The sequence below is a fragment of the Melospiza georgiana genome, chromosome 5 (genome assembly GCF_028018845.1).
Source record: "Melospiza georgiana isolate bMelGeo1 chromosome 5, bMelGeo1.pri, whole genome shotgun sequence".
In the NCBI taxonomy this organism is placed as follows: domain Eukaryota; kingdom Metazoa; phylum Chordata; class Aves; order Passeriformes; family Passerellidae; genus Melospiza; species Melospiza georgiana.
This window is the reverse complement of record NC_080434.1, coordinates 32784173-32796694: the sequence shown is the minus strand read 5'-3', so window position 1 is coordinate 32796694 and position 12522 is coordinate 32784173. Positions and strand designations below refer to the sequence as shown.

The following is a 12522-nucleotide window of genomic DNA, read 5'->3' as shown; positions in this document are numbered from 1 at the left end:
GCATAAACCTTCAGTCTTGGGGATCTGCGCAGCTGCGCTGGGAGAAAAATGCATTCAAAAATATAATGCCAGTGTGAATAATCCTTTCCCGAGCTCTGCTCACAGACTGCTCCAGCTTTGTCAGGTGAACTTGAACCGGGCCATCAGATTTGCGGCCGTTCCCATTGCACACTGTCTGTCACCCCGGGGCATTCACCATCTTGCCTGTTGTTAAGAGCCAGCAAACAGTCCATCATTGAGCTGGGCAGTCGCCGGCTGACACGGCGGTGAAATCGGCATGTGACGGGACACTCGGCCCCAGTGTCTCGCAGATTAAAGTGATACATGGAAGCTCACGTGTTACTGGGAAGATTAAGCCCGTTATCTTGTTGTGCAGCCAATAAAGGCCGGCCTTGTTCTCGCTCGGCAGTGGGGAAATGCTGGCCTGAGCTGAGTGACGAGCCTGCATAGCTCCGTGCTCCGGCCAGCGAGCGCAGCCGGGCTCCGGGGGGCGAACAAAGCTAGTTAGCAGGATCCCGGGAATTCATGGGCGGCCGAGGTGCTGTGTTAAAGCCTCTCTGCAGAAGCTTTCCTGCTCTGTAGGGACAATTAAAACCAAAACAAAACCCCTCGGACACTCCCTGCACAACAAAGTGTCCTAATGCGCTGTCAGCAGGCAGCACAAGCAGTTTTGGGAGCCCTGACCAGTCCTGCGTTTTTCACTCCTTCCTGCTCGAAGGGAGGAGAAGAAAATTTATTTAGACGTGCTTCTGAGTAAATCCATCCCTATGGAATTTTAATATTTTGCTTTCTTCCTAGTATTTCCACCTAGCAGCTTGTTTATTTTGTTGGTTTAGGAGACATTTTGCCACCTCAGCCAAAGTTATGGCTACTCACAAGTAAAAGCTAGGGGTCGAGGATCAGCTTGTTCAGTTCCCTGTTAAAACAGATATGGAATCATATTCTACTGGTCTTACTCTTCACAGGATTCTTACTCTTCACAATTTCAGGTGTATCAGGCACTCTCTCTTTATCCGGGGCTTGGATACTGGAAATCGTGGATTTATAACCTCACTGCCTGAAGAGCTGGGGCTCTGCATGAACATGGCTCCAAACACACAGAGTTTGAGTTATTGGCTGCAATTTGTGGTATAAATAGGGGATTATTGAGGAAATAAATAGTTGACTCTGAGGATGGAGAATTTAATATTTTGGCTATAAATTTCATCATAGAGATACTGACAAAAAATGCTGCTATTTCCTCTGGTATCAAAATAAAGTAATTTGAACTAGCTGAGACATCGGGAATGCTTTGTCTTTTTTAAATTAGAAATTGGAAGTTTTTATTGGAGATCCAGTGGTTTGTGTTAAGTAACTTGCTACTGAGATGATTTTTGGGCTTGATTAATTGTAGTACTCTCCAAATTCCAACCTAAGTACTCGGTATAACCAGTGAGAGCCAGGCTCTACAAAAGGAGCGGAGCTGTGTCGTGCTGGCACAGTGAAATATGAGATGTAGGGACATCACACTTGAGGAAGCATGAAACGTTTTTTCCTGACACCTAAACTCCAGGACTTGAGTGTAAGGACTTGTGTAAGTGCTGCTGCAAGTCAGGCACGAAACCGGCCTGATTGTGGCAGCGGTGACACACTTTCCTGTCCTTCAGGGAGGGTATTTGCTTAAAGAGCTTTTTACTCCTTCCCTTTCTGCAGGTATCCAGGTGAAAGGCCAGAGTTTTGTTGGCTGTGTGTCGTGCCTGTGCATCCAAGTTAGTAAATCTGATATCCAGGGAACAAGCTGATGCAAACAAAGCCTGCTAACAGGTAGAATGATTTTCTCACTCATAAATAATGCCAGTAACTGGAGCACTTCGGGAATTTCTCTTAGAAAAGATGCAGTGGGAAGGGATCCCAACAATACAGGTCTGAGCCAAGCCTGCCTCCCTCCCTCCCTCCCTCTCCCTCGGAGCCGCAGCATCCCGGGCCGTTCCGGCTGGCAGAGAGCGGGCACGGGCTGACCCCTCCAGCTGTGAGGCAGCCCCTGCACACGAGGCAGCATAAACCCAAACCCGACATCAGCTGCCCCCAGAGCCCAACTGCTGGATTTCGGCACAGCTCCTTCCCCAGACACGGCTATTCATGGGGAACGAGGGGAAAGCCTCACACCGGCAAGGGCAGAACCGCAGCCCGGGCTGCCCAATCTCTTCTGCTTGGAAGAACACAGCAGCAGCAGCTTCCTCGGCGTCTCCTTCCCCCTCAGCAGAGCGGGGTGTTGGCAGCGAGGTGCTGGTTGGTGCGTGCTGCTGTCACCTGCTGCCCCAGGGGAGCCCCGGCACACGGTGCCTCCCCCAGCTCTGCGTGGGAGCCGGCGGCAGCGTGCCGCTCTCGCCCCTCTCTCCCGGGAGTGACACACGCCACCCTCCTTTCTTCCGCTTGGATGAGATCGTGTCCCCTGTCCCCTGGCGGAGCGGAGCAGATGGGGCTGCTGGCCTCCGCAGCCGCCCGCCCGCTGCCCCAGCTCGTGTGAGCCCGCTGTGCCCGCCCGCTGCCCCCTCCCTACGGAACCTAATCCCATCCCCTAATCCCGAACTTCTCTGCCAAGCTGTTCTTCAGGCACAGAGCGTATCTTCCAGAAGATACCGAGTTACGAGCGGTTTGTTTAACGCAGGGGCCGAGCATCTCAGCTCGGCAGGGGCAGCTCCGGCATCCCGGGGGCACAGCCAGGCCCGGGGCAGCGGGATGAGGGCGGGATCCCCCGGCAGGCAGCAGGTGCCTTTCCTGCCTCGCTCACAGCCCAAACTGTCGTGCCGGCTACCGGGGCCGCCGTTTTCCCCTCCGAGCAGGACATCACGTTAATAGAGGTTGATTTGCAAACGGCGTCGCCCCCCCCGCCCCAGTGCCCCCCTTTGCCTGACTCCCGCTTTTCTGCTCAATGGCACAGATGCTGCTTTGTGCTGCCCACGACCAGGCAGCTATTAGCAGCAAATCCAGCGAGGGAAATTAATGAAGGCGACTACTAATAAAAGACAGCTCAGGACAGCCCGACCAACTTGCTCCGAGCGGTAATTAACTTTTTTTTTAAACTCATGAAGGTAAATATGCCATCAGCTTTGGGCCGGTCTCTCTGCTTTTTAATAAAAGGAGAAGGAGGAGAAGGAGGAGGAGGGGAGGCAGAAGGGATGGCTGTGTGTCACAGCCGCCCCACACCATCCCCGTTCCCTCCTGGCTGCTGCAAAGTGACCCTCCAAGGATTTTTTTTCTCTCCAATCAGTTTTTAGAGGCTTGATTTTAAATCTGGCAGGAGTTCTGCCTCTCCTTAATCTCAGTTCAGTACGAGAGGTCACGGGGATGAGCAGGCTGCCAGAATTTTGCTGGACAGCTGCTGCAGAATCGTAGGTAGAAGGCAGGATATCCTTATATTTTTAAATCTTTACATCTTTATATCCTTACATTTTCTGCTTGTCAGAGCAAAAGAGTTTGTCTCAGACTTTAAACCACAAGATTTTGCCTTGCACTTAGACAACAACCTACATCAGGTCACAAAAAAGATCCCGCTGAGATTTCTGCTTGTGCCAGGGGATTGGCTGTATGATAGATAATTGAGATCTTTTTTGCCCGTGGTGAACGGCAACTGGGGCTGCCTGGGCCAAACCCATGCATTATACAGGGACAGGGGGAAGCCCAACCTGAGGCACTGGAGTAAGGCTTTAGGAAGAGCGGGTTTGAAATGCGCCGGCCAGCTGAGAGCCGTGTCGGGAGGGCTCTTTAACCGCGGCACTGCTGGACAGATTTATGCCTGCCATGAAAGGCGGCGTGCGGCAGCCCTTGGGCTGCTGGTTTGGCTCCTCGTGGCCATTCTTATGCCAAGGAGGGCTGTAAAACACCCCACACCCTCGGGGGCCTTCAGGCTGCCCCTCCAGCCCTGCTGGCGCAGAGGAGCTTTTATGCCAAAATACAATACACAGAAGGATCATAAACACATGTTCTGGGGCAAGGGGCTGCCATGGAAACCACCCCCAGGTTCCTCACATCACCCAAGGAGGTGTTTGCCCATCTCCCATCTCCTGGTCTGCTTCCAGGCTGGCTGCAGTTGGCTCTGGGGTCATCTCCTTTTGGCGTCACCTCCAAAACTCAGTCTTCTGAGAGAGAACAGGGAAACATATGAAAGAAGGAAACGAAGGAGAGGAATTAACTCAAATTAAGGGACAAGAACAGGAAATAAACACTTCTGGCCACGTTCAAACCAAAAATCAGGATGAGGGTGACTGGGTTAGGTGACAAATCCAGCCTCTCCAACTCAGCTTTTGCCAGCGTGGTCCTGCCACCCCCTGCCAACCTTGCCCCTCTCGGGCCCGTTTCCTCCGAGGGCATCTCCATCGCAGGCCAGCCTCCCCCAGGGAACAGGGGAAGTTTGGCTGGCGTGGCTCCCACTCCAAACCCCTGTCCAACCCCCCCTCCACCCTCGGACCCGCCGTGTGCCTTTTCCCACGGTGGTTCCCGCTGGCACAGCCCCATCCCAGCTGTACCTGGGATGGAGGGAAATCCCTGCAGGATGACACACCTGGCAAGGAGCAGGGTCCCTCCCCGAGGAGAGCTGCGGGGAGCATCCTGGTGCTGAGCCACTCGGGGTGTCCCTCCTGGTCCTGCGTGGCTCCAGCACTGAGAGACAGAAGAGTGCATCCAGTCCATCCCGGCCTTTTGAAGAGCCGAAGGCACTTACTCCAGTGCCTCTTCAGAGAGGGAGAGAAGCCAGGAAGGACAATGAGGCCCGACCAGAAAAGACGGAGAGAGCGCTTGGCTCCTTTTTGACGTTCCTGGAGTTTGGCCATTAAAAGGAGTCGCTAAAAGCGGGTGAGAGTGAAAAATCCCGCTCCCGACGGGCTGCCCCACGCACCGCCAGCGCCCTGAAAGGCTCCCCCTTGTTTTGTCCCTCCTGGCCCGTGGCGGATTTGGGGGAACACAGCTTCATCTTGCTGGCCACATCAAAGCAGTGATTATGCAAATGCTCCCACTTTTTCTTTTATTTTTTTTTTTTTAGGAATTATTTATCACACAATAACCCCCCTGCCGGGGGGGAAACAATAGATCAGTCTAGATAGCACTGCTCGCCCGAGGCTGCGGGGCCGGGGGGGGGACCCCCGCGCGGTTTATTGGCCTAACCTAATTTCACTAATTCTCTTTTCACACATTTTGGGCTTCCCCCCCCCCCCTCTCTTTTCCTCCCTCTTCCTTTCGCTCCGAGGGCCGGGTTTCACGCTCCCAGGATCGGGAGGGCACCGGGCTGGATTCGCGTGCTAAGCGTTTCATTTAATTAATACACCCAGGCGCCTCTGCTGGTTTTTAATGATTTCCAAGAGTTTGTACCCAGAAGTCACAAAGTGCTCCCGGGAGCCCGGGGACGATGATTGAAGGGCCTGGGCGGCCTCCAGCACCCCCCTGCACGGTGACATGCCTGGCAGTGTGCTGTGCACGCCGAACCGAACCCCCTGGAACTGCCTGCGACCTGGAATTCATCTGACCCACACAGAGAGCAAATTCTACCTCTTGAAACCCAGGATTGGTTTGTTAGCTCAACAACATTTAATTCCTACGGCCTTGTTGGTGAAATCCATCGGCCTGAAATGTGACAAGTCTTTATCCATCCATCCATCCATCCATCCATCCATCCATCCATCCATCCATCCATCCATCCATCCCACATTTGCTGTCAGCATCTTCTGTACTGAGAGCTAAAGGCAAACTTTCACTGAATTTCCCCCTCTCTCTCTCTGTCTAATGCTGTTTCCCAAAGAAACAGTTGCCCGTGGACCCGGTGACATCAGGCCCCACCGGACCTTGGTTTCACCAGAGACAAGGATCGCCTAATTCCCAGCCGCTGGCACATAAAGCAAAAAAGGCAGCAACCCCAAAGTTACGAAAATTAGAGCTTTTATTTATATTTTATCGCAAGGACAATCCCTTTGCTCTTCAGCTGTAAATACATACTAGAATAAACTCTGTAAATTATACAAAAAATACATATTTTCCATGAAATCTGTCTTTATAATAAATAAATGTGAACACGTGTGTGGCTGATCGCTGTAATGTTCCGTGTCTGTTGAGGTTTTCAGTCTGTTGATTTATTTTTAATCTCCTGAAAGAAGGGGGGAGTTCCTTGTCCCCTAAAGGTCGAAATAAATAATGTATGAGGAGATCCTTCCCCACTTCCCCCTCCCAATTTTTTTTCCCTTTTGATAGAGAGTTCAGCCTAAATTTCCACGCTTGCATTCAGCCCTCACAAAGCCTACAAATTATACAATGACTTCTAACCTGGACCCCTAACAAAACAATTTACTTCTTTTTTTTCCCCTCGCTTTGCACCCCCCTCCCGCCTATAAATCATAAGGGACAGATGGCAAAGAGGGGAGCGGGGAAAGGGGGGGACACACACACAAAAGCCCCGCGGTGACAGATCTGGGAAAACTGGACAAAGTGCACATCGGCGAGAGAGAAAGAGAGACGGAAAGTTTGGTTTGGCAGGTGCCGTTCCCACAGCCCGCCCTGCCCTGGGAAGCGGGCAGATGCCGCTGTCGCCGCCGCCGCCCCGGGGGGAGCCCCGGCAGCGCCGCGCCGGGCTAGAGGCAGCGGCGGGGCAGCGGCGGCGGCGGCCCCGGGGCGAAGCGGCCGGGCCAGTGCTCGGGATCCGAGGCGGAGCCCGCGGGGCTGGCGGGCGATAAAGTGCAGGCGTACGGGGAGGCGGAGGGCGCGGGGCTGGCGGCGCCGCCGCTCCAGGAGGAGGCGGGCGAGGGGCTGCCCTCGGCCGGTGCCGCCGCCGCCCCGTCGGGGCCGAGCCGCGCCGCCCCGGCCAGCCGCAGGGTCTCGGTGAGCGCCCAGATGTAGTTGTGGGCGAAGCGGAGCGTCTCGATCTTGGTGAGCTTGGCGTCTTCGGGGAAGGTGGGCAGCACGTCGCGGAGGGCGTCCAGGGCCGCGTTCAGGTTGTGCATCCGGTTGCGCTCGCGGTTGTTGGCTTTGAGCCGCCGGCTCCGCTTGATGCGCTGCGCCGTCTCCGCCGTGCGCGCCGCCCGCGGGGCGCCGCGAGACCGCCCCGGCCGCCGCTTCCCCTCCGCCCGCCGCAGCCCGCGGCCGCCCGGAGCCTCGACGGGCCGAGCCGGCGGAGCGGCGCGCAGCTCCTCCTCCTCCTCCTCCTCTTCCTCCTCCTCCTCGGCGCTGGACGGCAGGGAGGGCGAGGGGGCGGGCGAGCCCAGCCCCAGCAGCAGCAGCTCGTCCTCGGCGGGCGGCGCCAGGACCTCCGCCTTCACCAGCATCCTTGCGCGGCGGCCGGACGGGGCCGCACCGGGCAGCGGCTCCGGGAAGCAGCGGGCGCGCTCTCCTCGCCTCTCCGGCGGTGTGACGGTTCGCCGGTCTGACGGAGCGGGGCGGGGGTCTTGAAGCTGAAGGGGGGGGGGGTCGGCAAAGCGCGGGGGACCGTGGGGGGGAGCGGCGGGGGCGCGGCGATGGCACGCGCCCCGGGGGCGGCGGGCGGGCGGGCGGCGGCGGGAGCGGCGCCCGGGGCCCGGTCAGGCTGCGTGTCTGGCACACGACCCTGCTTAACACCCCTTATATACCCCGCGGGGAACAATCAAACCTACCCCCAGGGTCCCCCTCGCCCTGCCCGCCCCGCCCGCGACTCTTGTCGGGGGGCGCCGCCGCCGCTCCCCCCCGCGCCCGCCCCATCGGCGGGGCCCCATTGGCGCCTCGCGCTCGGCTGGAGCGTGCCGCTAATTTATTAATGAATGGGCACGGGGCGGGGGGCGGGGGGGGCGCGAGGCGCCGGGCCGGCCAATCCCCGCGTCCCGCGCGCCACGCGCGCGCCCAGGGCCGGCCGGCTCCCCTTCCAGCCGCTTCTCGTTGGCGGGCCCGGCAAGGGAAAGGGAGGGATTGATGGAGACGGGCTCCTCTTCACCCCCGCCTCGTTCCCCGGGAGCGTTTCGCCTTCTGGGGACGCTTGGTGCTGTGGTAAAGGTGCGTAGTTCCGTGCGTGGCTTGCTGGGGAGATGCTCCGGGCAAGCGGCTGCTCCGTTTGCATCAGGCCGAGCCCGAAGTGGGGGAACGCCGGGCAGCTCCGTGCTGTCAAATCTAATTCACAGGCTGGAGGAGACCTGAGAAAACCCCCAAACACCAACTTGTCAGTGCACCAGGAAAACCTTCATTCCTTTCACTCCTCTTCCCCCTTCCAGCCCTCTCTCCATGGCAGAGCCTGGTGACATGCCCGTGGAGTTGGCAGGATGGCTTTGCTCCACAAACCATCTTCTATTATCCCAGGTTGCTCCAAGCCCTGTCCAACCTGGCCTTGGACACTTCCAGGGATGGGGCATCCACAGCTTCTCTGGGTAATCTGTGCCAGGGCCTCCCCACCCTCACAGGGAAGGACTTATCCCGAGATCTCATCTAACCCTGCCCTCTGTCAGTGTGAAGCTCTCCCTTCTTGCATGTCACTCCAAGTCCTTGGCAAAGAAATGACAGTGAGAACATACAAAACTAAAACCCCAGAACACTCTCCTCTCCATATGGAAACACGGTCAGCAAGGCACTTGGGATGAGTTGGGTTTTGAAACAGAATTTTGTTTGCAACTGCTAGAAAAGTTCAAAATTTAAGAAAGTGCTGAAACCTGTGCAGAAGCCGTGCTCAGCACAGCACAAACTCATACCCAAAGCAGTCCCTCAGTCTGAGTGTATGGTTTTTGGAAGCGATTGAGGCCGGGCAGGTGCCTCAGTCAGTATCTCTGCGACTCTGTGAAACATTCTTCACCTCCTTGTGCAAGAGGCTCACAGCTCCCCTCGGCATCCCAGGAGAGTGACGCTTTTAAAAGGACTTTATTTCTTTTTCTGTACTCTAAGGGGACAAAGCAGAGTACACTTGTGACAGGGCCGGCCCATCCCTCTGTCCCCACTCTGCTTGCCGAGATTTCCGTGCTTCCATTGCTGGTGCAAAGCACCGGAGAGGTGAGGCACCCTTTGCGGTGCCTTTCTGGGGTTCAGTCCCATTCCTGCTGCCAGGCCCTGCCGTGCAGTGGCTTTTTCTGTAGGGCTGAGCACGAGGTGACCAAGGACAGGTCGGCTCAATATCCCCACAGCTCTGGACAGGCGCTTGTGTGGTCTGTAGGCAGTGAGGGCAGAGCTGCTCGGCCGAGAGTGGTGGGGAGAGGAGGTGGTGGGGGGAGAGGGAGTGGGATCAGGAGCAGGAATGCTGCTGCCACTGCCCACCGCCTGAACTGTCCTCCAAGGGTCAAACTGTTCAACTTCAGCCCCTTTGCCAGACTCAATCCTACTTTAGGGGAACAAAAGCCCAAAGTAGGCAACGATCAAGAAATGGGAGCACAATGATTTAAGCTTATCACACAGCCCAGAAAAAAAAGGACGCTGAGCTCGTGTGGGGGAGAGGGGGAGACCTTCAGAAGGGCTTTGTTTGCTGTAAGAAGATTGAACTCTGAGGCGACCCAATAGCCCTAAAAGTTTAGGGTCTGTGTTGCTGAGAGACCTTTGGGCACAGCCCATCCACACGTCGACCTCACAAGTTGAGAGCCAGCCTTATTGGCCAGCCTGCCTCAGATGAACAGGGGCACGACATCCCAGGAAATGCGGGGACAAAGCTGTGGGGACAGGGTGGCCCGACCCCTCCCAGCTCTGCCTCCCCCATACCCTGCGGTGTCCTGAGGGTTCAGGGTCCTAGGGCTGCCCACACACACCAGGGTGTCCTGATCCCTGTGGGGTCAAGCACCCACAAACCCTGAGAGTGGGGTGGTTCTGCTCTTAAATGGGGTGTGAGAACATGTCCCCACACAGCAGAGTACTGGGGTGCTCTGCAGAGGGAAGCAATCAAAATTGCTGGGGTGCGTATCCCCCACATCCTGATCCAGGTCCTTCCCATGCACGCTGCAGCAAGCACCACCACATAGAGGGACACGATGAGGAGCAGTCCCCCAACTCCCAAGCTGTATTAGCACTTTTGGGGTTTGTTCTGGGATCCAGGCGAAGAAGGGTCCCCCCACAAACTCTGTCCCGGCATCTTTCCCTGCTCCCCCCAGCCCGGCCCTTGTCGGGGGCCGATTGTTCCCGGCGGATTTGCATGGCAGGTGCAGGCCTGCAGAGCGATTTTGCAGTGCTGGCCCCCCGCCCCACCAAGAGGGTTTGCCTCCTCCCCCTTGTGAAAAAAGGCTGCCGGTGCCTTCCTTTCCCATGAAGAAGAGAAGAAGCTTGAGGATCGCGTGAACACGCTTCAGTTTTCTTATTCTTTTCTATAGATGTGGGGAAAAGAACAGCCGATTGTGTGAAAAACCCAGTGCCTGCAAAAAGGGACATTGGCCATCCAGGCGAAGGTGCGCGAGGGAGAGCACTAATCGCTGAACCAGGAGACAAATACGATTACCAGCTCCGAGCCTTGAGTCAGAAAGTCTCATAGACTTTAAGATGTTAATCCCCAACATAATCCTTCCTTTGGCGTGTAGGAATAGTGCAGCCACAAGAGTTGTTTTGTTATTTATATTGGCGTTTAATAAAACTCAGCCAGTGGTGAATGGGCTGCCCACTCTCCAATGGTAATTAATTCCCTATTTCAGTGACCCAATTGTGCTGGGATAGAGCAGTGGGACAGTCCCACTGCCCCAACCCGCCTTTGTGCAGCTACACGGCTCTCGTGCTTCAACAGCTATGGAAACTCATTCTTTTGATGTCATTCAATGAGTTTTCCTTGGGCATCTTCTAAACTTCAAGGACCCTTTTCTTTCTCGAACGCCTGAAAAGCAGGACTAGCTTGACCACCTCTGTAGAATTTAATGGTTTGGTGAAAGGGCCTTTTGGGGGGCAGGGGGGGTGGGGGTGATTTGTGTAAGCAAAGAGAGAAAGAAAATTTGGCAGCCTGGCTATCAAACAGGGGGATAGCCAAACCCAGGTGTGCCAAACTCACTCAGCTCCTAATTTATCCAGGTCTAAAAAGCCACTTTTTCTTACTCAAAATACTCAGGGCTTCTCTTAGTCAAGGCATTTCTAGATGGGATATGCCAGTGAGCAATAACTGTGTTATGGAGCTGAGTAAAGACATGAATGGTGTTTCAAGAAGGAAGTTCCATCCAGAAAAGGGAAAAGCACCTGGGTATTTTTACCCAGAAGGGGAAGAACACCAGATACCTGTAACAGGTTATTGGTGTAAGTGTGTCTGCAGGTTTATACTTTTTGTCTGTGTGGTGAGGTGGCTGAAGGAAAACACGTGAAGAACATGGAGTTATCCTGCAGAGCTGCCCCGATCCGGGGGCAGCCTCCTCTATGTCTTTATACACACTTGCAAAAAAAAAAAAAAAAAAAAAACAACCCAAAAAAAAACCTTTCGCAAGTCACAAACAATTCAGGATTCAACTAAGAAAACACAGAGTGAACCATATGGCCAGGGTGGCTCGAGTTGGCTGCATTTTCCTCCAGACAAAGAAGGGATTGAGAGTTGAAGGAAAGGAGAAAAAAACCCAACTTTCCGGCTGATGAAGCTGTTGTCTGGAGGCAATGATCCCAAATCTCAAGGCTTTATTCCAGGCTCCGACTGAGACGTGATATGTCATATGATTAGCATCTTTCATATTTACAAGAGTAGTGCAGGCTGCCAGTCTTTAGAGAAAGGCGAGAGAAAGAAGGGGCATATGCTGAAATGGATTTAGCATTTGAAAGAGAGAAAAGAGAGCGGATAAATACACTTAAACGAGGATTTAGTTTTACTCCCGTTGAGTTCTAATGGCTTGTTGATTGAGATTTTAGGGAGCCGGGACAGAGGTGTCAGCAGTAATTTAAAAGCGCCTTTCAGCCCTCCCCCGGCGGAAGGAGCCAGGGCTGCCCTCTCAGGGCGGAGCGGTGCTGCGGCCGCAGTGGCGGGCTGGCGGGAGGGGCGCATCACCGCCCGGGCGGCTCCCTCCGCCGGGCGCGCGGCGCCATCTGGCGGCGGCGGAAGCTGCGGGAGCCCTGAGGGGACCGGGAAAACCGGGAAGCAGAGCGGGAATTCCCGGTGAGTCGGGCACCACTGCAGCACCGCTCACAAACGCCGTCCAGTCCAGCCTCGAACACGTACAGGCACGGCACAGCTCCTCTGGGCAACCTGTGCCCGTGCCTCACTGGTACTCCCATGGAAGAATTCATCCCCAATACCCCAACCCATTCCCCCTCGTCCTGTCACTCCCCGCCCTTGTGACAAGTCTCTCTCCAGCTCTCTTGGAGCCCTCAGAGGCGCTGGATGGTGCTTAAGATGTTTGCAAAAGCTGCAGAAGGGGCCTTTTAAGTGTTATAGCCAAGCTCTTCCTGGATGTCACCTACCTGTAAACATGAGAGGTGACAGAATTGTTCTAAAATACCATGGTGTTTTAATCTAAAGAACAGTGAAATACCATAAATATCATTAACTACACTGTAAGCATAAAAGGATTTCATTTCTCAAGCAGAAAAAGCCACTCTATTTATGGTTATCAACCAAATAAAGTCACTTTAATAATTTTTAGTCTTATGACCACAAGGTCAAACAGAAGTATCAAT

General features: G+C 55.1%; 1 protein-coding gene across 1 annotated transcript; it reads right to left on the bottom strand.

The window, feature by feature from the left end:
- Positions 1–6593: 6593 nt before the first annotated feature.
- On the bottom strand, positions 6594–7283 carry NEUROG2 (neurogenin 2). Its single transcript, XM_058024740.1, has one exon. It carries the CDS (start codon positions 7281–7283, stop codon positions 6594–6596), a length of 690 nt encoding a protein of 229 aa, XP_057880723.1.
- Positions 7284–12522: the final 5239 nt, after the last annotated feature.